Source organism: Aythya marila, assembly GCF_965140915.1.
Source record: "Aythya marila genome assembly, chromosome: 15".
Lineage (NCBI taxonomy): Eukaryota > Metazoa > Chordata > Aves > Anseriformes > Anatidae > Aythya > Aythya marila.
In genome coordinates, this window is record NC_139056.1 from 10,391,380 (window position 1) to 10,418,390 (window position 27,011).

Genomic DNA, 27,011 nt, shown 5'->3' on the forward strand with positions numbered 1-27,011 from the left:
TCATATTCTACCAATGACTAATTCACAGCTAACCTTAAGTGTACTGTCATTATAGAATAGTGCTCTGACAAGTCCTTTTAATGATAGGTTACCATCACTTCCCAGATAATATTACAACATGATGCTTTATCAGCAAATAACATCAAAGGTCTAGCATTCAATTAGGATGGGGTGGGCTGTGAAGTGAAGCAGTCTGCTGTGGTTAAAATGCACTGAATTGTTTTCACTGTTGAAGTGAGAACACCCTTACATTGTAAACCTGCTGCTAGGCTACAAGAGAAGTTTTAAACTTGAGGTCTGTAGCTGCTATGAACCTCAAAACTATTTGCTTATGAAATTTGCAGGAAGCCAGTGACAGATGTCAGAAATACCACAGACCCTAGATACCAGAGTGATAGGTAGGAATCAGATTTGCCCATGTAGTTATACCATAATAGCACAGTGTGGTTTGAATAACCATCATTAAATGGATAAAGTGTCAACTAGAAGGAAAACACATCCAGAGGCCCCAGCCCTGATGTCCATATTCAGAAGGGAGATTTGGTAGAGTGAAGAATCAAGGAATATTTTTGAAGCTTCCAGTCGATATTAAATATGTGTAGACAAAGACCAGACTAGAGGCTTGTCACCAGCACCAGTTTTTAATCCATACAGAACTATTTAAATTAACATAGTAGTTGTTTGTACATGAAAAAAATAATGTTGTGTAACCTACTGCTTATTGCATATCAGTGATTTTAAAGGGAAGAAGCCCTATTTTGCCTTCCCAGTGCTAAAATCTATGGACAGCCAGGCAAGAAATAATTTAGAATAATCTCTTGCTTTAAAACATTCACAAGAAGCAGCATAATGCATTAACAATAGTTTACTAAAATGACAAAAGATTGTCTGCCGCATTGCTGTTCAAGTACAATACTTCCTGTGGAAGAAAAAGTAATTAGGGCATTTCAAAAAATATGGGACATTTGGTAATACAATTAATGTCTTCGAGCCAGAGAGAACTTATCAGGGGGTAGACACAGATTGGTAGCAGGAGGGTAGTTAGACTTTCAGTAGACGTCTATGGCAGGAGCAAAATTACGCTAGAAAAAATTGCTAGAGATACGGATTTTGGTTTCTGCTTGTGTCTGCCTGAACATAGTGTCCTCGGTGCTGCTTGGGGCACAAAGCTTTCCTTTCCTGAGCTCCCAGGGGCGTGCTCGTAGGACATTGCTTGGGACAAGTTGTGCTCCCAGATCCATTATATAACCCTGACATAATTAGCCCATTCTGCTAAATTATTGGGAAAATGGAAATGGAGCGAGCCGTACGGTCTTTCTCCATTTCCTCACTCTATGCAGCGTCTGGTTGCTTGGGATTACCGCTGGTGTTTACGTTGCTTAATGCCGTCACCTCGTCTCCGTGCTCTGTAAAACCTGAATATTTACAAACGGGACCGAGGTGGGGCCCCATGTGTGCGCCGTGCCCGAGCCCCGCTGTAACAACAAGGCCCCCGCCTGCCGCCCCTCAGCCCCTCCTGCAGGGGGCAGCGCTCTGAGGGGCTCCCCCCGCCCTGCGCGGGCTCGGCCGGGCTGCTCCTCCCGCCCCCGGGCTCCGCGCTGCCCGCCGATTGGCGGAGGGAGCCTTCAATGCCGAAGAAGCCCCGCCCCCCTCCGCGGCCCGTACTGCGGGCCGATCGCCGAGCGCGTCCCGCCCTCCTCCAGCCGCAGCCTTCGCTCGGCCCAGCCCGCAGCGATTGGCTGACGCGGCTGCCGATCACCGCTCGGCCCTGTGCCGCCCAGCGCTCCCGCCTCACTATAGCGAGACGCGGGCTGATTGGCCCGCCGGGCTGCCAGTCAGCAGCGCGCCCCTCCGTCCCCGTCAGGTAGCCCGGAAGATGGCGGCGGCGGCGGCCGGCGGGGCTCCGTGAGGGGAGCGGGGCTGCGGGGCCGATGCCGCGGGCGGCGGCGCCGCCGAGGCGGGGGGCAGCGACCGCCGGGGGGGCCGCGGGGAGCCGCTGAGAGCCTCTGGGATCCGCCGGGAACCGCTGGGAACCGAGAGCCCCGGCTCGGGCGCCGGGCGGCAGCGCGGGGAGGGGATGCGGCAGCGCGGCGGGGCCGGGCGGCGGGAGGCCGGTCCGCCGCCCCTCAGCCCGCAGCCCCTCGGGCCCGGCCTGCCCGCCGCCCTCCTGCTCCCGCTGCTCCTGGGCGCCGCCGGGGCGGCTCCGCTTCCGTCAGCAGCGGCAGGTGAGGCGGGGGGGGGCCGCGAGGGGGTCGCGCATCGCTGCGGGGTGTCCGGCCACACGCGGCCGTTCTGCGGCGGGCGCCGTTCAGGGCTCCGCGGGATTCCCCTGCTCCGTGGGGACCGCCCGGCCCGGCTCCCGGTGCGGGGTGGAGGCTCCGAGGGCAGACGGCGCTTCCCTCGTTTCCGGCCCGGATAGCCGGGTCCCCCCCGCGCCCTCGTCTCCCTGAGCAGGCACGGAGTCCGTGCTTGTTTGTCATGCATTAGGTAACGTTGCCTGCCTCCGCTTCCCTGCCTCGTTTTCCTGTTTATCCTAGAGACATAGAATGAAAAATGTGCTCTCTCAACGTTAGGAATTACTGCTGGGAGGTTTATTAGTACGCATAGGTAACAACCACTTTTTTTGTGCGTATGTGTTTTATCGCAGCTTGCAAGCATAAAATTGTATTAGGACAGAATTTGGTTAGGCTTGGCTTGAATGCACGCTGAGATTCAGTCCCCAAGAGTTTAGCAGCTGAAATAGACTCCACATTTGGAGTGGAGAAGCAGCAGTAGTGGGGAGGGAGACAGATCTGAAGCACAGAGATTAGGTAATTTGGCTGCTGGTCCACGGAAAGTATCAAAACTGGCAGTGGAACACATGCTGCCTTTAGCAGGATCCATGCATTTTTTTCCCACTTATTTTCTTCCCAAGAAAAATTAAGAATTGTTCATGAATTACTCCTTCTGTCAGCCTTCCTTGAGGTCAGTCTTCCTATAAAAGTAAGCCTCCAAAAAAAACAAGAACTGTCAGTCACATTTGTATTTCCTTTGAGACTAAATGATAATTTTCTCACTTATGAAATGCTTGAAGATTTTGCAAATAACGTTGGCTTGTCATCAGGCCCCAAGGTAAGACAGTGTAGTCAGGTCTGTGTGGCGGTTTCTTCCTTTTCTGTCTGTCTTTTCCTGACATGTTATTAGTTTTTCTATTTAAAGCTAGGTGTCAATGTCTGCATTAAGTATTCTCGAAGTAGCCTAGTTTTTTTTTTTATTTTAATAAAAATTGCTCTGCTATCAGGACTATCACGTATCTTACAAAGCTTGGAGCTGAAGATGTAATTTCTACGACACTGGCAAAAAGCTTAGCTGTCAGAATGAAAAGTTGATTGGACCTATTGCAGGAAATTTCATTACAGTTACCTTTTTTAAAAAGAGGCTAAATTAGATATGTTAAGTATAGTACAGCTAGGGGAAGTACTCGCAATGCTGTAATGTTGCACTAATACAAAGTGAATGTCATACCCGAACTTCATAGGGTGTCTTCGGTTATAATCTTAGCCCAAGGTACATGTATGTGGGGTATTACCTGAAATTCAGCAAACTGCCACATCCTGCATGGGAAACCCAGTGGACTTGGGGGAAATGGAACTCCTGGTTTCTCCTGTATCTTTGCCCATATAGTAAGAAGCAGTGTATTTGGATTATTTGATTGAAAGATATTTAGTATTTAGACCCTTAAAGCCTCAAGAGGAACCTTTTCCAGTTTCGGTGACATCACTTTTGCTGAGAAGACTTTCAACGAACTTCTTTTCTGAATGAGATAATGTGTACAAATGGTTTTGTGTGCAGCAGGTTCTGCAGCACATCCCATATCATCAGGACAGCAGTAAGCAGCTGGAAAGCTACAAGGACCTCTTTTCCCTTCCCTTGAATAGCTCACCCATGGTTGACAGACAGTTTTGTCTTGAACCCTCTCTGTCATACTAAGCACATTTTATAAACTGTCCAGAAAACAAGCCTGTAACTTTTATTCTGCTGGGGTAGGAGGCATGAATTGTGTTTGAGAACAGCTTCAGCCATATTATGACTTTCTCATGTATCCTGTGATAAGCTGCTTTGATTTCCTTTATTGAGACTGGTGTTCATTGATGATTTTGGAAATTATGGTCTCTGTTGTAGGCCTTAACAGTTCTTGCAGTTGACCATAATGCGCAATCTGATATTAAAGAGTTGTGAACTTGTGAAGAATTTAATGGGCTTTTCATAAAATAATTAGTAAGGCATTTCAGAGTTACTTCAAGATCCCACAATTCTGCACCTAGCAAGAAGGGCTACTTCTCTGACAGGGGAGAAACATTTTGATGTGTGTTGTCCCAAGCACTTTACTGGAAGGATGGCAATCCACAGAAAAGGAGAAAAGGATCTGTGTTATCTGAAGTAGTTGTAGTGAACTTTGTGGAATAGTTCATGGAATATACCCATAATAAATAGATTTCCCTTTCAGGAAGGAAGGAAGAAAGCAAGAAGTGAGAATGGGCAGGTTCTAGCAGGAAAAGATTGGAGTCCGTGTTCAAAAATGTTCCATTTTGTGGAAATAGTGTGGAAGTATCCCAGACCACAGCTGGGGAATTGTCAGGTTCCTGGGGTCTTGATCAAGGTGAATGATGCAGCTCGTTCCTTAAGTCTGGCTTCACAGTGTTTGCAGGTGAAGGTGTGCATTGATGTGTTCTGTGTTTGTCTCCTGTTTTTGAGGTTGTATTTCTGAACTTGTTGGGAAAAAAAAAAAGGACGTGGTAAAGGAAACTTTGCTTTAACTGTTCCCCTAGTATGCTTCATAGCAATTATTGTAACAGATAGGAAAAGCAAGATGTCAAAGATGTTACTAGCTAGAAATACTTAGACCAACTTAAATTTAATTTATTCTGTGAATGGAAAAGAAGGATACTGATATGTACGGTGATAGTTCTGAATTAATGGTTTCACCTTATCCTGGAGGTAAGAGCTCGGGACAGGTCCAGTTGATACCAGCTTTTGAAGAATGTATTACCTAATCTGTTAAAAGTAGAAGAGTTCAAAAAATGAAATACTGCAGTTTTTCTGAGGCTGTGGAGCATCAGTGATTTTACCTGAATGCATCAAGCTAGGACAATTTTCATCTTTAGTGCTGTGTGACTAAAGTAAGGGTATTTGGAAAATTGGGAGCAGCACTGTTTTGCAGACAAGCATACTGAATTATAATCTGACACTTCTGCTTTACTGTGCTAAAGCTTTCTATTTAAATTCATGCTTGCTTTGTTTTCGACTGGGATTTTCATACATGGCCTTAATTCAGCTGCCTCCCCAGAAAGCTTGGAATGTGAATCAAGGGTATGTACGTTAATGTCAGACAAAGCATTTCTATCATCTCTCTGCTTTATGAAGTCCTTGCAAGTGCAAAGGAACAGGGACTCAAAAGAACTCTTATTTTCTTGCAAAACTTGAATAGGTGGTAGCGTTTTAACGAGTGTGTTTGGTCTTATATCTGTGCTGAATTACATGGTCTGCTCAGTTGAACTGAGGCTGCTGCACTGGCGCCTACACGAGTCCTTGGTTTGTGCCAGGACCTTCCTTGTGGACTGCCCTCCTGGACCAGCTGCATGGCACGGCCGTGGAGCCTTGTTGAAGAGCCTGGTAATGCACAGCTCCAGAAAAGAGACAGAAATTTGTGTCTAGTGGTCAGAGATAGCTAAATGTTGTTCGTGCAGCTCTACCTAGTATAGTCAGCTGGCCACAGGTGACAGTGTGAGATTTTCTTCTCTTTTTATTTGCTAAGATGAGTTCTGTAGTTCACGTGTACTCTTGGGAAAGCTGTTGGTTTTGAGTTGCTTTGGCTTGATATTTTGCTTGGTGTTGTGTCGGCCTGGGGCCTGCTTGTGGTTGTAGCCTGTGGTTTGGATCTCTGTACAGTATATCTGACAGTTGCACATTATGAGAAAAGCAATTTTCTAAGCAAATGCAAGGTAGAGACCCAGATCATTTGAAGTTAAGAAAAATCTCCCTTGTAAAGGGGTTTTAATCAATGGTATAGTTTTCTTGGGAGTGGTCTGTTCACCTAACCTTTCTTCTCTCTTTCAAGCACTACATTTGTTTACTTCTCCCTGTATTTCTTTTTCTAACTTCTGACCCAGATGCCTAATAATTGTAGAGCTAGAGCTGCTGGGTTGTCTTTCATCTTTTGTTTCTCTCTGTGACTTTGTGACTTTGAGGTAAGAAGGCAACCCCAGCTCTTGGCCTGCAGGAATGTTCCCTGCAAGGCTTTGTTCACAGGCTTGGTCTGCTTTCTCTGCCTCTGGCTGTAAGGTGTCTAGAGTTTGCTAGAACCGAAGCAGTCCTTAGAGGAGGCAGCGCCTTTCTGAGGTGTTTTCTCACATCTTGAATGCTGTGGTATGTTTAATAATTCCTCAGGTATTGTAGCATGTTAAGATAGCACTGATCAGAGGCAGTCTCAAAGCTGTGGTTGTGGCATTAGACCTGGGTTTGAAAGGAAAGCCCCATTGGTGAGTGCTGGTTTTACCACGGGTCCTGGATGAAAAAGGAGTTTGTGTTATATAGTCAGAGCCAACATTTGGAAAGCACAAAAGGCCAGGTTATATTCTGGGGGGGGCTACTGACCAACTGTCAGGCAAATCTGAATAGAAGTCATTTGCTGAATGTTTGCTGTAGTCTGGTTTCAGTCCCTGTACGTGTAGTTTGCCTGTGCAGGACATGGGGATCCTCAGCATAATGCCAGAGGCTGGTTCTCTGTCCTGCTCCTTATGTGCTATTTCAGCAGCAGAAGTACAATGCACGGAGTACTGGATTTCTTTAAACTTCGTTTTGGGCCTGCCATTCCGTTGAGTGTATCTAGTACATGGAGCCTGGTGGGGTTCTGCAATAGCTTTGGCACTTTGATTGCTCTGTATAAACTGTTCTCATTGTACTACTTGAAAGGCCTTGAACAACTTCAGTGGTACTAGAAACGTCTCATAGACGTAATTGGAGATGTTCAAAGTGTGTCAGTTGTTTAAGACTGAGAGGTTCATTAAGCATAACTTGGAGCAGGAAGGTGTTGTGCCAGATGCAGCTTAGGCAGGGTGATGGAGTGAAGCAAGCTGTGTCAGGGAATTGTCTGCTGAGGGGATTCAGTATGAAAAGCTGGTCTGAAGTACCACTAAGTGTCATCCAGTGCTACACGGAGAGTTTCCTTAATGGAAACGTCACTTCAGTGATTCAACAGGGATGTGAATTGTTCTAGAGCTACCTTTGTACCCTGAGATTTCTCTGTTACGAAAGAGGTGTGGGGAAGTTGGGCAGTACTCAGACAGGCTTCTGAGTACTGCCTTTAAGTTTTCAGCTTGTAGGCTAGATCCAGTTCTCTGAAATCAGGCATGTGGCCCGTTCTCTCTCATAGAGATTCTTCATCTGTGGATGGGGATGAGAAATAAAGGTGAACAAGCTCTTCTGGCAAAATGATTGCATTGTTTTCCATGTACCTTATCGCAGTCTTACATGGAAATTGGAAATGTTTTGGTAACATCAGGATTCTAGAAAATACCATCAGTGAATGTTGCAAGTGTGGATTCCTTTTGCATGAACCAGAAGTAATTTGTCTCTTCAAAACAATCTCTCTTCACAAGGGCTGTGGAGGGCAGATACTGAGCACTGCTCTCTGGGGACAGCGACAGGACCCGGGGGAACGGCATGGAGCTGGGACAGGGGAGGGTCAGGCTGGGTATCAGGGAGAGGTTTTTCACCAGGAGGGTGGTCGGGCACTGGGACAGGCTGCCCAGGGCAGTGGTCATGGCATTGAGCCTGCTGGTGTTCCCGAAGCATTTGGACAGTGCTCTCAGATGCATGGACTTTCAGGTGGTGGGAGGAAGAGGTATGGAAATTGTGGTTTCCATGCTGCAGATAACTCTGATGGTTTGAGATACCACGATATGTAATCTTCTCATACTTTAGATGACTGTGGTCTACCCTGTTTTTTTGTTTTGTTTTAAAAAACCTACCAGCTCATGTGCCTCACAATTGGAGAGATATTAAAGTGCATGGAATCATACTGTCCTTGGGTAGGAATATATTGTTAAAACTAACATCTAGCAGCACGTTACAAAGTGTGCTCTGCAGAATTCTTTTTTTTTTTTTTTTTTTAAAGTGTGTATATAGTGTGTGTGTGTACACACACACACTCAAGAATCAGCTGCAGCCTTTGCAAGATTTTAATTAACCTAGATTCTCCAGAAACATTACCATGAAAGCATAGGAAATATTATTATTGAAGACTTACATTTTTTTCCTTAAGATCTTGCTTTGTGCAAATACAACATTTTAACACTTCAACTTCAAACAGACCTTGCTCTATAAACACTGGAAGTGCTAGCCTATACTTATTCCTTATTAAAATTGAGCCCTATGCTGTTTTACGAGCTATTCTTTGACATCACTTTGAAGTTTTGTGGAGTAACAGAATAAGGACAAATACAGAACTAACCCCAACTCATAGTTGTGCTACTTGCTAATTGTTGTGCCAACACTGAGGTGGGCCAGGATAAGTGTTCAGAAGAAAATGCGGATTGGAGCAGGGTTGTTTTGGGATGCTGTATGGCTTGGGGATCCAACGTTGTCACAGCTATTCGTGACCTAGGATACGTAACCTCTGCCAGCCTCGAGTACAAAGTGGATTTCAGCAGCTGCAGAAGCTCACTTGAAGCACACTGTAGAAGTATTTGGGGGGGAGCATGGGATAAAACAGTTTGAAAAAGCATTGGATGACAGGAGAGGTTTGTATTCTTTTTAAGGACAAATGGGAAGACTGAGCCGATTTGCCAAGAATTGCTGACACAGTTACTCATCTGGTTGTGATATGAAGGAGCTACTATTTCTTCTTCAATGTGTTGTTTGTTGCATGGGACAGTAATGATTTCAGGGTCATGTCCACAAAACACCTTTAATTATGAATTTGACTTTTCTTTGAGTAGAACTGTGTTGAGCACAAGGGGGGCAAAGGTGCTTTTTTACGGCTTCATGGGAGAAGTTCAGTAGGAAATTGCCACTTGCTGTCTTCACTACCCTTATTTCTGATGATTAGCTGTTAGGAAGAAGAAGAAAAGCTGGTGTTTTTTCAAAAGAAATGTCTGTGCACCTGTTTTAGTCTTTTATCCTGTCCACATCTCACCACGAAGGACTTTAATAATAATCTAGGATAAAGCAAGGATGGTAAAGGCCAAGTTGAGTAGAGAGGGGTAAAATGTTTCAATTTCTGTCTAGAATAATACAGTAAGCGAGTAACTTGCTTGTGATTTCTTTTCCACTACTATTGAAAACGTCTTCTTAAGCGTAATATTTTGATTTAGGCTGTGTAAGGGAATTCAGATTTAGGCAGTCAATTTCTTATTGATAAAATGTTAATTGCTGCCTCTTGTATTCAGAAAGACTAAGTACAAGTGTGCCCAAGTAACTCAGCTGTTAAGTTCTTAGAGCTCTTTTTCTTGAGAGTGTAGCTATTGTTTTTTTTGGATAGTTGTAAGGAAGAAGAGAAAATAAGATGTGTCATCCATATCAAAGGTTATTTGTGTTAGGTATGCAAACATTGCCTGATCCAGTACAAGGGTAGTAATAACATAATGAGAGGGAAGGCTTTTGAAATAACTCTTCAGTTAATAAACTTTTCAGTAGTTTGTTCCAGATGATTTTTATTGCTTTAAAATGTTTGGGTTTTTCTTTGAATGGCAACAAGTATTAAAAATGTGAAAGCTGAAGAGTTCAGACATAAGCTGGGAACCTGATTAAAGTCCCTTGAGGGATATTATGTATGACTGCTCTTAGGGACTTGCTTGTTGAAGGAACCACTTGACATAACTTGGGCATTTGGAAGCAGTTTGAGATTTCATTAAGATGCTGGCATTATGCTGAGGACATCAAGTCAATGAAAGTCATCTGAGATCTTGGGAGCATTTCCTCTTGCTGTATTGGTAATGGTCATTCAAATCAAATGGCCGATTGGCATATGGAGTTCTGTTACGTGCCTCTTGTGCTAAAGCTCTCCTCATTTCCTTTGGAAAGAATGGCTGAAGTGTAAATAACACTCCTTCCAAACTTACGCTAGGTTCGTCTGCTTGTGCTGTGTCTTAATTGAAGGTTAACAGTGACTTGATGCAATTCTAATATAATATTGTAAAACCTATTGTAACGTAACATTGCGCTGCATGATGGTGCTGCACAAATACCAGCTGAAGCTTACTCTCGAAGATGATGCTGGTTTTTGGTTCCGCTGTTAAATGGAGCATAGGGAAAAAAAAAAAAAAAGAGATGATAGGAATGCAGTAACTAACAGAATTGGCTCATGAGATTTTTTTATGAAACAAAGGAATTGCAAGGCACATTGTGCTTTGCCTTGCCATACTAATCAAGCATTACACAAAAGATACATATAAGGTTGTTTTAAAGAGTCTTTTGTGTTAGTATTCTGCCTGTTACCTCTAGGCCTTCTTACACAGATAGCACCGAGTCTTGGTTTTGTCTGTATTAGCAGCAAGGCTCTGAAGATTTCATGGAGTAAACAAATGCAGGAGAAACCCTTTGTGAGAACAGATAGCGATGTAAATCTGACATGTGAAGAACTAGGTAGGAGTTGAGAACAAGTTAATTTTCAAGTTAATTGCTAGCACAGAAGAAAATGACAGCATTACTTAGGAAAGTCAGAGTAGCTTTTAAATGCGTATTTATGAAAAACAGTATAAATTAGCATTATTACATATTTAATCTGGTTACGTTAATATCTATGAATAGCACAGTAAGTAAACTGGTCAGGTTTATGACAGATATCATGGATGTAGCTGGAGAGAAACATCGGATTTGGCCATTCAATAGTATTTGAAATGATGCTGTGTTCTGACTTGATGTCATAAGGTAACATCTCAGTTCCTGATCGTATAATTTCAGGGTGTTCAAAAGGCAGTTTAAGTGACTGCTGTCATGCTAGATTTCTGCTGGAATAGTTATAGCTATTAGTGTGGAGCTGCCATTTAGATAGCTGCTCTTGAAAGAAAAGAGGCACTTTCTTATGCCGTGGGACTGTTGTCGCATAGCAACTACTGTGCTGAAAGCTTAAAATCAGATGCTCCCTTGAAGTTCCCTGTGCTGCTCTAATAATGCTTACTTTATCTGGGCCTTGCACTGTCTTTATCACAGCAGTGTCTTTTGTTAGCGTACTAAGTCATGTCTGTCATGTACATTGATTTTTTTTCCTGAGCTTAGAAATGTGCAGTGTTGTGCTGCTTTATTTTTTTTTTTTTAGCCTAATTTCCTGAAGATTTAAGACCTTAACAATATGATAAATCACTTTGAACCAAATTTTAGAGAGGTGGTGTTCATGCTCCATGGCTTTTGATCTCTGGTAAGGGAAGGGAGAGGCAGGTCTGCTGTCCCTCATACAGGGCTGGCAGTTATATCTAATCCTGTGCCCGTTTTGAGTGGTGGCTGCTGGCTGGCAAGTGAACGTGGATTTACTGCTTGGCAGCCCGGTGTGCGTGTCATTCCTATGTGATGGTACCACAGGATGCCACAGATGACATGAGTGAGTGTTCAAGGTGATTGTGGGCAAAACTGGAAAATTGGACAGAGAGGGAAACCAGTTCCAGATGAGTTTCTCTTTCAACTTTTGTTTGCTTAGTTGGTACATTTGATGTGTCTACTGTCTTTTGAAGAAAGTAGACTTAAAATACAGAAACCTTAATACAGAATCCTGAGCTATATACTTTTTTTGAAATATACTTTGTCTGGAAGTAGCCTTTTTCTACCCCTTGAGACATGCTAGTACGTATTGAAGTTTGTTCTCATGTCTATACTTGGTCCTGAGAATGCCAGCATAATTTATCATTATTGGTTTTTGTGTGTTCCTGTGCTTGCACGTATGCAGGGCTTGACTTCAGATGTGCTGTGTTCAAATTTACACTTCAGTGTAAATTTTGCTTTTGCAATGGCAGTCTTCAGAGGTGCTGAAAAACCTGCTTCCAATAGCTGTTAATTAAATACCTACTACTTATGATAACATATGCTTTTAAAAATGTGTAACAGCATCAAGTTGGAATTTAACATGGTAAAGCTTTGAGGAAAAAAAGCATGAAGCTTTATGTTGTTCACATTTTTCATGTAGTATTTTTTGGATCTGTTTTGCAGTTCATATCCTAAAGAATGTAGTAGGTTGTTGCTGTGTAGTTACAGTAGATGATAGTTTCTTAACTGAGATGATATGCTGAAAGTAAATTTAATAAATACTTTACTTTCAGCATCTATTATGCGAAGAATTTAAACTTAGATACAAAATTGTAAGTGATATTGGATACATTTTTATCTTGGTTTAGATTAAAATTAATTTACAATATATTTTAGCAGATTTTTATTAGAGAAACTCTTGCAACCAAATGGTCCTTTATATTCAGTTGAACTGATTTCTCTCTTTGCATTAAGGTCAGGATCTTGTAAATATACACGTGCACCTTTATAATAGGTGCAAATACTTTCACAATTTACAAACAAAAGAAAGGAATTAAACACCTCCTACCTTTTCAGTTTGCAGTCATTTTATGAAGTTCCAGTGAATTAATAATTAGATGGAAATAGTTGGAAAAATGCAAAAGAGGTTATACTGCAGCAATTTGTCAAACACTACTTCCAATATTTAATCAGTGACTTCCATCACTGAATATGTATTTATGCAAGATATTAAAATAACTTCACTGATATTTTTAGCTCAATTATAGGTTGTCATTTTATATTTAATTCTACATTAATCTTTTTTAAAAGTGCAAATTAAAGATACCACTTATTAATGACTGTGTGAGACTTCAAAGTTTATCCAAATAGATCTGGATTCTGTAATTCTTAGTAAGTAGCACTTGTGTGAGTCATCTGAAATGCTATTCTGTAAGTGTTGCAGAAACTTGCTCATGATAATTGGCATTTTTCTTACATTAAAGCATCTTTTTATAACTTTGTATATGAACGTTTTCCTTGTGTTTTTGGCAGATTAGGTGTCTTCCATCTTAATGAACCACTAATGGTTAGTTGCCTTTTCAAAGATGATCTTTTTTTTTTGTGGGAAAAAAAAAAAAAAAAAAAAAAAAAAAAAAACGCAAAAAAAAACCACCTTCATTGCCTTCTCCAGTTATGTGCTGTTATTACACACAATTTCTTGGGAATTCTCTAAGGTTAAGAAGTAACACAATGAGCAGCAGCAGATTTTTTTCTGAATTCCTTCCAAGACATTTAATGGTGGTGGTTACATTATGGAGAAGAGTATAACTTGCACAAAACACTCTAGACTTCAGGCTTGGTAAATTTACGGTTTTCTTTACAGAAGAAACTGTAAACACAATGTGTTGTTTATTTTTTCATATAAATAGCTGAGGGCATATACGGTGGAATTAACTTGTACAGTTAACGTAGCTTATGATCATTAATGCCTCAGAGTTGAATAAGCCAGAAGACTGGTGTAAGTCCTCTGAGACCGAGAGAATCCTCCTAGTGCAATAAACTGCACTCTATGCTGTGCTAGAGTGGGGCTTAGGAACTTTGGTTTTCTACTGGGAAGAATATATATTGTAATTGTGGTGATGTGTTCCCAGGTGCGTGTTAATAAGGGAGAATCTGCATCTGGTTGGTAGACGCTCTGTGGTGAGTTTGCTTCTCATTTCAGGGCTGTTGATTGTGAAGGTGAGGAAGCTGTTTGGAAATTGGGTGGGATGGTTTTGGGAAAACATTTAAAATAATTAGTAATACCTGGTACCATAAATCCATTTACATTTTTCTGTACTAAAGCTACCTTTTATTATTTGGCTTCAGTTAAAAGTTCAAGGGAATCTTTTAAGCTTCCTCTGAAGCCCTTTTACCTGTGTGTGTTTATTTCAGTAATGCAGCTATCTAATGACTTATTCCACAATGTATTTGCTTATATTTGTGGTTTAGGTAATTTTCAGTCTGCTTAGCAATGTTACTAACCATCTGAAGGAAGCAAACATAAATTAGTGTTTACTTTTCCATTTCCTTGTTGATGCTTATAAATGAGATATACAAAGGCGTAATGTGGGAGCCTTGATTTAAATGAATGTAAATCATTCTATTGAGAACCCTCAGCAGAGACTTTTCAGAATTATGACTAAAAGGTGGTTAAATAGCATCATGTCGTGGTTGATGTGCATTCAAACAGCATGTAATAGTTAGAAATGCAGTATTTGGGTCCTCTAATGAGTCTGGAACGCCAGAGCTGCTGTTGAGACTAGAAATAGCATTGCTTGCTTGAAAACCTTTTTAAATTTTTGCATTGTTGTATGGATGGCTAATGTTCCTAATCTGTTGTGCAGAAAACTTATAAGTTCCAAAAGTACGATGAAGCAGTAGTTTGTCAATTTATCTTTTACATGAAATGAAAATAAGTAAATATTCTGTAGGTGTTCTGCAGAAAGTGGTGAACAGCTGTAGCTTTTTCTTGGAATCCTTGTAGTTTTTTAAAGATTAAGAGCTAGTTGGGCAGGTTTGTATGTCCTTAGTTATGGTGATCAACTTCTTGTTTTCTTTATTTTTAAGGCTTTATTGTGTTCCATTGCAAGAGGTTCCCATTGATCCTTAGAGGTTCCCTAAAAATCCAGTCAGACTAGGTCACCTGACATTGTGTAACTTTTGCAATGCTGATGTAATATCTAAATATATCTTAATCAGTTATGGTCCTACTATTCTTCAAGCCATATACCAGTGCCTGTTTAAGAACCAAAAACAAACAGCAAAAACAAAAAAATAACCCAACCCTCAAGATATGAGCTGTGGTTTCCTAGGGAACTACCCAAATACTTTTTTTTTTTTTTTTTTTTTCCCTTCAACTTAAAATCAAAAACAGGCATGAAAATTAGTTTAATTCATCTAGCAATGCCTTAAGATTCTGTTAAAATGCTGTGTGAGGTTTTTGGTTCTGTGCAAGGAATGATTACCTGACTCATTCGTATAAAATGTGTTGTAGAACGTCTTTATCAGCTAGTATGGAAGTATGCTATTGGGAAATGCATTTACAGAATGGTGAGAGAGCATGTCTAAACTTGAAATGGAGACAAATCACCCGAAGAATCACAAGGAAACAGGAATTGAGGGTGGAGTTGGTTAGATCCATTGCACTTGTGAAAACAACTTGTGTGTTTGGCAGACTGTCATGATTGCATTTATTGAAAGAGACAGCAATGCCATATAGTAGTATGTTAGAAATCTGTACACAATTCACGCGAGGAGTTCTTCTAGCTAAAGTCCAAAGTGTGCAAGCAGCTTATAGAACATACAAATATTTTGCAAGTTTTGTCCTTTTTGGTCAGTTTCTTTTTACTTTAATCACATCTTCAGAGTTAAATGTTCAAACTTATCTTTTAAATAAATTCTGAAGGAATTCTGAGGGAGAAATAAATTCTGAAGGAACTTCTTAAATTGCTAAATATATTTATATAATACTACATTTATATAATAATTTATATAATACTACATACATGTATATAATTTATATAATATTACATACATGTTTCCTTCTAGGACAAGGAGCTACAGCTGAAGTTTCTTCATCTTTTGTGATTCTGTGTGTATGTACTCTAGTAGTACTGGTAATACTGCTTGTAAACTGTGTCTCCTGCTGCAAAGACCCTGAGATAGATTTCAAGGTAAGCATTTGAACTTACAGATGCTATATACAAGTGGTATTTGCAGATGCAGTCCGATTTCCAGGATACTTATTACTTGTGCTAATACTTTGTGGTTAGTGACACTTTTATTGCCGTACATTTCCTCTTCTGAAATAGCTGGCAAATGTATTTCTACATGCTGTAAAATACTGTTGCAGTTGGTTAAGTACTTGATCCATGCTGCAGTAAGGATCTTTAATGTCTTTTCAAAATCATTACTATTTATTAGGATCAGTAGCGAAAGTATAGCCCGAGACAATTTTACTGTACAGATTTTTTTTTGCTGTTTGTTTTCATTTGCTGGGTTTAGTCTGCTTACAGTTTTTAAGATGTTTTAAGATGTTCCTGGCAAATATTATTGAAGATGCATATCCAGTGTCACAAATCTATTGAGGTGTTATCAGAGAACAGTTACTTTTGAAACATCAGTCATTGGTGTTTCTAAATTTGAGTTTTGCTTTCATTTCTGAGGAAAGTCCCTGAAAAACCCTACGTATTTTTGATGAAGTTAGTACTCATTGCTTTAATTCCCTTATTCAGCAATAATTTGAAAACAAGGAATAGAAGTATAAAAAATCTGTCACTGTCTAGAAAAAATGAGCCTCCTTATCATTGCTCATTCAGATGAAATGCTTTAAAAACTACAATTATTTTTTTTTTCAGCTTTTCAGATGGTTTCTTTTAATATTAGCAGGTTATCTCACTTAAAAACGAAGCCCTTTGTAATGGGTCATATTTTACCTTCAGGTGGTTATTTCATTGTAGTCAAGTTTATGTATTCAGATAAGAAACTAAAAGAAATGTATTAGTGCTATTTTTAAGACACTAGTTTGAGTACTAATTTTTTATTTCAGGAATTTGAAGATAACTTTGATGATGAAATAGATTTTACACCTCCAGCAGAAGATACTCCATCAGTTCAGTCTCCAGCAGAAGTTTTTACTCTTTCAGTTCCCAGTATTGCTTTACCGACTCCCTCCCAGTTTCCATCTCGCGCAGGTAAAATAGACTTTTTAAGTTTAACTGTTACAGATTGAATTAAACTGAGTTAATTAACCCTACATTTTTGTAGGGTATAGTGTGAAATTCCTTAAAATATAACTTCCAGCAGGTGCTGTATATACTAGCTTAAAAGACTGAAACTGGCTTAAATCTGTTTAGACTGCTTCCTTTATATATGTACATGCATAAAGGGTTTGAAATGCTCTAGGGATGTCAGTGGCTTCCATGCTTTAGTAGTTGTCATCGTGGCTGAGTTGTCAATGGACTTTAGACATTAGTCTTAAATGGAAGCAAGAGTGAATCTCTTACTTGACAGCAGTGCTACTGTTTCAGCTGTATCCCTTTCTTAATACCACTGTAAGAGAGAGAATGCTGCTCAATCTCTTCCATAGTATAGAGTCTATCCTTGTTTCTGTTGATCCTCTGCCAAGGTCTTTGTCTTGCTTTCTTTCCTTTGCCTCTCTATACTCTTTATGCAAAGTATTTTTAGTCAGAAAATGTCCTCCTTCCAGATGGTAGCTGTAAGTAGGGCAGTTGGACTGAAGAGTAAAGCAGTCAACCCTTTTCTCTTAAAATGGTAACTCTATAACTATAAATGTTAAGATATAGAAGCAGTGAGTGTTTTGTTTTTTCTTCTGTTTACGCAGAAATTTGTGTAAGTGTGTAATTTGCTATGCCCCAGTACAGTGTATGATACACTTGTATTGGAATTAGAACTCATTCTTTTTGCTGTCTTACTGAACTTTTTTTTTAAAAAGAGGTTTATGTGTCATAGAGACACATCTTTTGGGTGGGGTGGGTATTCTGGTACAAATGGTTTAGAAGCTGAGAAGTTTTTCTTGAATACTATTGTCACATTACCTTCATACTTCATTTTGTTCATACTACATTTTGTTGTTTAGCATGAATATATATACATGTAAGTGGGAATAAATATTCTAGGAGCATGCATTTTTTCCTCAGCGGTTGCTTAACTTTGTCAATCTGAGTGGTTAGCTGCATGTACCATTTGTTTTGTTGTGTATAACAGATGGATCAAAGTCTCAAGTTGCACGTCAGAGTCTAAACTACATCCAGGAAATTGGAAATGGCTGGTTTGGAAAGGTGAGGAGTTCTTTAACGTTGTACTTCAGGTTGAGTTTTCCTCCTAACTAACCAGACTACTCTATTTCCTTTAATATGATGCTCTTTATTTAAAAGAGTTATAATAGCATAAGCCATAGTTGAAATTGTTTACTTGCATGCACTATTTTTAGCTATGATTAGTGCTTCTTTAACTTAAATGCAATTTCTTACCAAAGCCACTATCTAGACATTTCACTTCCATGGGATTAAATTAATATGTTTCTGTTACTACCAATGTTTTCTAGAAAAAAACAACCACTTAAGTAAATAAATGGTCTTCACAAAAAGAGATTTTCTGAAAGCTGATGTGTTGATCAATTGTCAAGATTTATTAAGTATGTGTGTTTAATTATCAGAGCTCTACATGTGTTGACAAGCCAGAAAATCTTCCATGCACCATGTTTTTAGCTCTTTTTTCTTTCGTAGAGAAACTCAATTTTTTACTGATTTAAAGACAACGGTTATCATTTTTCAGGTTCTGCTTGGAGAGATCTATACAGGCACTAGTGTGGCAAGAGTGATAGTGAAAGAATTGAAGGCAAGTGCAGGTCTCAAGGAGCAAGAACAGTTTTTAAGAAATGGAGAACCATACTAGTAAGTAAACCGTAACTAGGTTATCTTAAATACTTTCATACTATTGCTTATGACTTGCAAAAATATTTGTTCAGTGTTACTGTCTCTGTTTGCCCTGCCTTACAAATTAAAGTCTTGTCGTATGAAAATATAGTTGATTCAAAGTGACAAAATACAAGTTTGCTTAGATGTAAGCTCTTTGTATAAATGTGTTTGGTAATTATTTGTTCATGATTGGGAAACGTACTTGGTTCGGTTTATCAGATTTTATTCTGCTATTTGGAGAAATCCTGATGTTGCAAACTATCATTGTCTAATTACTTGAGTTTAAGAAGTGAGGTTTAAATCTTGTAATTGAATTTTGTATTGGAAGTAAGAGAACTGGCAACACTCTGTTATCAGATGCACTTAAATTTCTTTAAAATTCCCCTATTCAAAAAAATGAACACAGCATAGTGCTAAAAACTAAATTTGTACAGGTAGCTTGCAATTGGGCTTGTGCAAAAAAAAAAAATCAGAATTTGTTTGGAACTACTTGCTTGTAGAAATTGAGTCTTTGCCTACTAGAAAGGTACTTGATACATTAAAGGTATTCTAATTTCTCTTCTCATATTTTGATTGGAATAGAGAGTACTGTAGTTTACCAGGTATACTTTTGTGTGGCTTACCTTGCCTGAATATGCTACAGATGCTTTCTAATGTTCTAGTTACCTTTGCAAATAGCCTTAAATTGTTGGCGGTTGTCAGAGGAATTCTCATACCTTCTGCTGCATTGGCACGAGTATTTTTGAAGCAATTTAGAAAAAGAAACTCATCTGGCAGGGAGCTAGCCTGGCTAAAAAAAGGGTTTAGCTTTTAGCCAGATCAGTTCCTCAAGTGTAGTTCACGAACCAGTTGCATGCATGAACACTTATTTTTGGTATAAGGGAGTGGTGGGGGTGGTTGGATAGGTGCGACTTTTTTTTGTGGCTGTGCTGTTTTAGTGGTTTTGAGAGCCTCTGAGTTTCAGCTGCTCTTGATGATATGCTGCAGCAATACAAAGTAAAGGTGCAAAGAGAATCTGTGGCTGGATACTCACACCTTCTGTTCATTCTGCCCCCGATTATGTTTTTAAATTTACAGTTGAGATTTCAGTGTGTTATGTTATACTGCGAATAATGTATACTGTAATCTTTCTGACTTAACTGTATTATCACTCCCAGCATTCTTCAGCATCCAAATGTTCTCCAGTGCATTGGGCAGTGTGTGGAAGCCATTCCTTACCTCCTAGTTTTTGAGTTCTGTGACTTGGTAAGTGCATTTGTACAAAAGGCTGTGGTTATTTTTCTGTTCTGTAAATTTTATGTAGTATATTTATTGCCCTTCAGGCATGAAACTATTCTTACTTTTCTTTTGGGGGATTTCTTTTTTTTTTTTGAATAACAGAATTTCAGAAAGGATACTTTTTTTAGTTTAGAGACAGACTGCAGAAGTGTTTTTTTTATTTTTAGAATTTCTATGATGAATAAAGGATTTATGTTCTTGTAGAATGTTCTGAGGAAAAAACTACTTGTTCTTTCTTTGATATGATTTGTTAGTGTCTTTCAGTCTAACTACATCATGTAACAAGGAGGCTGGAAGGAAAAATGATGCTTTTTATTGCAGTCAAGTATCATGCATGTGCTCGGTCTCATCCTAAATTTTACTTGCTGTCTGTGGAACCTTAATTTGTTTTTAATATGACTTCTGTGAAAATAACTTAGGAAACTGAAAGAACTTCCTCCCTCTTGCCTCTTCCCCTCCAGTGTACCCAAATTTTACCTGTGCTGTGCAGCTAAAATGCAGTGGTGGGCTAATCTCCAGAACCTGTAATGGGTGTGCTCCAACAGTTGGAGTTTTAAGTATCATCCTGTGCTCTTCCTGATCCTTTCTGTTACTGTACTTCTATTATTCCTACTTTCTTATTCTTTTATCTCCCTACTTCCATCTCTTCCCGCCCCAGGCATCTACCTGTTGTGCTTCCTGAACACCTAAATAAATGCTAAGGGCACAGTGAACGGTGTTCTTATTGCTTTCTGTTCTGTTGTTAGTGCCACAAAGGCCACAGGAGATAGGAAGGGTAGTTGCAAAAAAACAGTGCTCAGCCACTGCATTCTTGAGCATGTGTTGGCCTTTACATAACCTTTGTGAGGAAGGAAGTGGTATGCATGTATGGAAACTGCGCTGTGCCCAGTACACACAGAATCTTAAGAAACTAAGATTTGGATATGGCAATGGTTCCATGGTCTGGAAAGACTTGAATTGCTTTATTGTAGTGTAATACAACATTAAAAAAAAAAAATACAAACCCAGAACTCCAGGTGGTTATCAAAATGTAGGCTTAATTACTGCTTTTAAATCTGTGGCCTAGGTATTAGTGAAAACAGTTTGTTGAGAAATGTCAAGGCAGAAGTGAACTCAGGAGTGTTTTTTTTTTTAACCCTGGCAGGCAGCTCAGTACCACGCAGCTGCTTGCTCGCTCTCCCCAGGTAGGAAGGGAAGAGAATCAGAAAGGTAAAAGTGTGAGAACATGTGGGGTAAGATAGAAACAGTTTACTAGGCAAAGCAAAAGCTGTGTGCACAAGCAAAGCAAAACAAAGAATTTGTTTGCTACTTCCCATCAACAGGCAGGTGTTCAGCTGCTTCCAGGACAGGAGGGCTCATCACCTGTAACAGTTTCTTGGGATGACCAACACCATTCCTTAGAACATCCCTCCCCTTCTTCTCTTTACCCCATCTTTCATTTCTGCGCATGACACAACGTGGTATGGAATATCCCTTTGGTCAGGCTGGGTCACCTGTCCTGGCTGTGTCCCCTTGTGAACTTCTTGTGGACCCCCAGGCTCCTCGCTGGCAGGGCAGCATGAGAAGTGAAAATAGCCTTAGCTCTGTGTAAACACTGCTCTGCCACAGCTGAAACCATGGGTGTGTTATCACCACTATTTTCATCAGAAAACCAAAATGCAGCCTTGTGTGAGCCTCTGTGCAGAAAATTATTTGTCCCAGCTGAAATCATGACTTTGCTACTAAGAAATCTTGAAGAAGTAGAAATAGTTTGTACTTATAGAATTCAATATAGTCCTTCTTAACCTGCTTCACTACTACAGTATTTTCTTTTAACCTCAGGTACACAAATACAGTTCTAGTTCCACCAGTTGCCTCAGGCGATTAAATAAAAGTGAATGTGAAGAACTTTGAGGTTTTTTGAGAATCATCAGTTAATCTGTGATGTTAAATAATCATATTTTTCATTACTGCTCTTTTGCTCAAATTTACTATCTGTGGTAAATTAATGAGGTGAAAATGCTGATAAAATCATTCTTTTTCTATATGGGAGAAAGGCCTGAACTTTTAAAATGATTGATCAAAGTGAAATGTTCAATTTTTGGTTAAGAATGGAAAAGTGGTTCCCTAAAGTTAAGTAGATTTTTTTTTCAATGTGCAGAAATGGAATACTTCTTACGGATTTTAAACCAACTATTCAAGTTGTAGTTTCTTTTAAAAGGACCCTTGAAAAAGAACTGTATTTTATAGGCTTTGTTAGTAGATATACATAAAAATATTTAATCAGATTTAACTGCTGCCATGTTTTTAAATAGTTACATTTTTTAATCTCTCTTTGAATTTGGAGTAACTTTTAAAGATTGCCCTACTTTAAGTATATATTAAAAAAAAATCCTTGTTTGCCTGATGATTAGTGCCAAAAGTCGTCATGGAAAGGATTTTATTTAAGCAGATAAAATCGATTTTTGCTTTAACTGGGGGCAGTAAGCTTGACAGCCAAAATGGTATTTTTACAAATTTGAATGTAGTCAGATATTCATTGGAATGGAAAATAAATGTATATACTGACTTCTATTCCAAGTGAACTAAAGCTTGTTTTTTAGAAAATTACATATTGTAGGGAGTTAAGCATGACTTTCATACTGAAAGCCCCGGCTCACTTAAGGACTTTGTATTTCGTAGACCTGAGTATGTCATAGAGATCATAGTATTTTATTCATTGTGCACACAGATATACAGGGGCTCGGCAGACAAAACAGTATTCACTTTAAATAGTTTCATGCAACGACTGAGATGAGCACGCTGTTAGCTCAGTTATTGCTGTGTCACCAACTTCTGCTGTAGTCCTAGGGCCTAGTGTGGGAGGGAGCAATATTGAAGAGGGGGGAGTGGAGCGACACGGCGAGGGGGGAAATGTCAAGGAAGCCAGACAGCACCATTTGGAATAGAAGGTATGACCAGATAGCTTCCTTTAGTACTTCTGCTGTTTTAGTAGACTTTCAGCAGGCTAATACTCTAGAAGTTGCTCTTAATATGGTGGCTGGAATTGCAGCTACTTGGGTTTCTCAGGGTTTTAGCACGTGACACCAAAGGGTGGTAGGCTCTTTTGTACCTCTTTTCTGAAACTGGGTAATAGTGAGTTTCAGTTTCCAGGTTCCTTGGCACTGAAAGGTCTTGGTCAGAGGCACTGGAAACTAGCGCAGAGATACCAGAGACAACTGTCACTGGAGTGGTACTGAATGTCATGTGGGCTAAATTACTTGTTTGCCCGGCCATATAAACGCATTTTTGTTACACAGTGTTGTATGCACAGTAACTATATTTGCTAGCATTTAGCCTATTTTGTAGTGTAATCCAACTTGCTGTGTGTCCCTTGCTTTAAAGAACTGGGCAAGAAGCAAGGGAGGTCAGTTGAATTTAAGTTGTTCAAGCACTTACGTGTTAATTGTCCTTTACTTCTGTTACAATTGTTTAAATTCTTTAACTGGTAAATACAAAATGAAATGGTCAATAAGTCCTTAAAAGATTCTGTGTTAGTTTTAGTATGTTAGAGGTCTTCTATGAATAGCTAACTAGCCACTGTTAAAAGCTGTAGAATGGTGCCAGGTTAAAAATAGTGGTAGCTGGCTTATTAACTTCAACGGATCACTCAGTCATGTGTGGCCAGCGTTTTGTCAGCACAGCAACTCTTCTAGTAGTTTGACATAATTTATGAGTAAAGGAAAGTTATTCAAATGTGGATGTAGCATCTATATGGTGAGCGTGATTTGCCTATCAAATAGTTGTTGCAGAAGTTTCTTATATCTTGCAATTCCCTGAGCAGATGAGATCAGCAGGATGCAGTATTCACCCAGAATGCCCTGTAGCTTGCTGCAGGGATGTGGTTGTTAGTGAAAGGTGTCTGCCTGCAGTGGTTGGTTCTTTCTTATTTGGCCTGTTTCTGATTACTGCCACTTGAAAACATTATCTTCAAATAAAATAAAAATCTTAGCAATGAAAACTTCTTAACCAAAGTTTTCAACAAACCAGTTTAACAATCGTAGTTAATAGCAATGAAAGAGGCAAATACTGCATATATTAATATTATGTAGTTTTAAAGAGGAAAAAATGGGCAGTTGACAGTACATGGCAGCTCCAGAAATCATGTCTGTTGGGTTCAAAGACTTCTTATTCCCAGAAATGTTTAGGCATATGTACATAAGAAATATTAAACAACTTTCTAGTGGTATAAGCTTGGCCTATACATACCATACACCACTTTCAGGTATTTGAAAAGCAGTGATGTTGGGTACGTATATGGTGAAGCAATGCTGAAGCAGGGAGGCAGGGGTAGTATTTTTAGTTTTCTTAATTATGTGGTATTATGTGACTTGGCAGGTAGCTTTCCAACTTGGTAAAAAGTGTTGAGTGGACGTAATTTGGTAACCTCTTCACGCTTCTCAAACCCTGTCAGTACCTACTTGTTTAAAAAGTCACCTCAGCAGTTTGGGTGTTCTTATGGACCAAATGTGGAATTTCTGCAAAGCAGAAAGCTGCAGAAAAATTCTGCAGAAAAATATGCCCCTGGCTACTGGTTGTTAGAGGAGAAAATAAAATAAAGACTTATTTACAAAGAAGGCTGAACTGATCCTGACTAGAACTGAGAGAGGTGGGAGGGAAGGTAAAAATCTAGTTCTTCACAAATTCCCAGGAGAAAAGGGATGATGTAGTGGCAGAACAAGTGGAGCCTTCTTTAAGAATGATTACTGAGCTTTTTATTTTCAGGTGTCCGAGCAGTGAATTTTGCAGAACTGTGTTTCCGCTGACATGTATAAGCTTTGATACTTAAAAAGCTCTGCATTAAAAAACTCTGTCCAATAAAGAGCCATTGTGTGGCTCAAAATCGGGAATACTACTGATGTGTCACTACTGTCAGTTTGTAGACAGGGAGGCATCACAGAATAATTCAAGCTGGAAGGGACATCAGTAGGTCTTCAGTTCAACCTCCTGCTCAAAGCAGCATCAGCCTTGGGGGCAGACTGGGTTGCTCAGGGCTTTGGCCAGGTAGGTTTTCGAAAACATCCAAGAGTGGAAACTGCATGGTTTCTCTGGGCAACCTGCTCTGCTGCTCAGGTGTCCTTACCAGGAAAACAATTTTCCTTATGCTTAGTCTGAACTTCTGTGTTGACGCCTGTCATCTCATCCTTCTGCTGTGTCCCGCATGGCTTCATAAGCACTGGGCAGCTGCTAGCAGGTGCCCCTGTGGTTTCTCCTTCTCCAGGCTGAATTAGCCAGGGTAAAATGATCTGATCCCGACAGTCCTGGTGACCCTCTGCTGAGCTTGTTGCAGTCTTTCTCCCTGGTTCTTGGGCAGCCACTGCTGGATACAGGACCTAAATGTGGTATAACAAACATGGGGGAGAAGGGAGTAATTCTTTCCTTGGTCTCCTGGATACAGACCTATTGATGTAGCCCAGAATGCTGCTTGCAGTCTTTGCTTCCAGGGAGTACAGGTGTTTGATGTTCAGCTTGCTGTCTACCAAGAGCCCTGGTCCCCTTTGGCAGAGCTGCTGTCCAGCTGGTTGGTCCTCAGTCTGCATTGTTGCAAGGGCTTTTTACTTTCCAGGTGTAAGGCTTCGCGTTTGTCATTCTAGAATTTCATAAGGTTTCATTTGCCCCTTCTTCCAGCCTGTCCAGGTCCATCTTGGTGTCAGTCCAGCACTGGAGTGCATTCATTGATATGAAGGAATGTCCTCTTAAACCAGTACCAAAAAAAAAAAAAAAAGCTATATTTTAACTTTGATTGTTGCTCTTAATAGGATGAGGAAAACAGAACCTGTGTGGCTCAAGATGCTGGATTTAATACAACTTGCATTTCCTATAAATACATGTCTACATGAATTATTTACTAAATAAGGGAATTATTTACTAAATAAAGGATGCCACATAGCACTGCTGTTACTAAGTCTTTTAAAAATTAAAAAGTAATTCCTTGGCACATTTCAGGCATCTTAAGAACTTAATCCACCTGGGACAAACTGTGAGTAACCAGTTGCTGTTTCAAGGGATGACGGCAGTTTCACAGGATCGTTTGACTTTGTACAGCAGCGTGCTGCCATCTAGAGTCAGTTAAACTGGATTTTTGTACTTCATTAGGCTATGCAATTGAGAATCTATGATACGAACGCTGTTCATCTTATTCTTCGGAATTCTGTTCTCGTTAATCTGCACTAGCAAGGCAGAAAGGGAAGTGTGTGTTTGTGTATTTATACACATGTATGAGTCAGTGTGGTATTAAAGCTGTAATTGCAAGACGTAATAACATTTATGGAGACTTTTTTTAAAAAACACAATTCTGTAGGATGCAAATACTTAAATGTTGCCTAATTAGTAGCTGAAAACAGGATAAAGAGAATGTGATGAAGGTTTCTACAACATCAAACAGTCTTAGAGCTTATACATTTTTTGCCACAAAGTGGTATTAGCTCTACCTACTAGCTCTGTAGTGTAAGTAGCGTGTATAAAGCAGATGAAGACTGAATAGTTGCTTACAAGTACTGTTGGATCTGTTCTTGTTTTAAAACAAATTAAAATTGTTTTATGTAGGAGTAGTGTCTGCTTTTTAGCAGACCCTTCATCCCATTTCTTATTTTATTAAATACTGTAACTCGGATTTGTGACTCTCCAGTCAACTAGTTCTTAGGTATCACTGCACTATGAGATGTCTGTGTGGTGCATTGCAATCTACTGCTTGAATTAAGAGAACTGTAAATTGTCACTTTTAATTAGCCATATTAAGGAGAAATTGGATGCTTTAGTTACAGCTTTGTAATGTACAGGAACATCAGAAGAACAGAAATTTAGCGATCTTTCATTCTTTTCCGAAGATGACGCTTCTTAGCCAGTGCAAAGACTGCTGCCTTGTGTATTTGATCTCAGACTTTTCAGTCTTCTTCCTAGTCCAAAGTTTAGGCACGGTTGGTGTGTACAGTTATAGCCCAGTATGTTATGCTGGTGAAATAAGTTGTGATGTATTTTGTAGTCCTGATACAATAAATTTTCTTCAAAAACAAAAACAATTTTTGAAATCTTCTGGTAAACTTGCAGGAAGGCTGCAATTTAAATAATAATAAAAATATAGAAGCGGTAGGTTAAAAGTTGTGTACAAATGAAAGTAAGAACAGTGGCATAAGAAACTTGTTCTCTTACCTTTCTTGGATTTTCCTACACAGGAAAAGCAAGACTGGAAGATGCTTGACAACTCCCAGTTATTTTTCCATCTGTTTCAAAGCTTTTTTTTTTTTTTTTTTTTTTTTTTTT

The 27,011-nt window shown here is 39.7% G+C and overlaps 1 protein-coding gene across 3 annotated transcripts in view; it reads left to right on the top strand.

Annotated features, from left to right (window-relative positions):
* Positions 1–1,930: 1,930 nt before the first annotated feature.
* Positions 1,931–27,011, top strand: part of LMTK2 (lemur tyrosine kinase 2) — a 59,950-nt gene continuing 34,869 nt past the window's right edge. For all 3 annotated transcript variants that reach the window (XR_014318545.1, XR_014318546.1, XM_082772659.1), the window contains exons 1-6: positions 1,931–2,225; positions 15,565–15,689; positions 16,565–16,709; positions 17,743–17,816; positions 18,313–18,431; positions 19,613–19,700. Coding sequence is in view for 1 of the 3 variants with exons in the window: in XM_082772659.1 (XP_082628785.1) it covers positions 2,078–2,225; positions 15,565–15,689; positions 16,565–16,709; positions 17,743–17,816; positions 18,313–18,431; positions 19,613–19,700 (699 nt within the window). In the remaining 2 variants the exon portion in view is untranslated. The remainder of the gene's footprint in view (positions 2,226–15,564; positions 15,690–16,564; positions 16,710–17,742; positions 17,817–18,312; positions 18,432–19,612; positions 19,701–27,011) is intronic.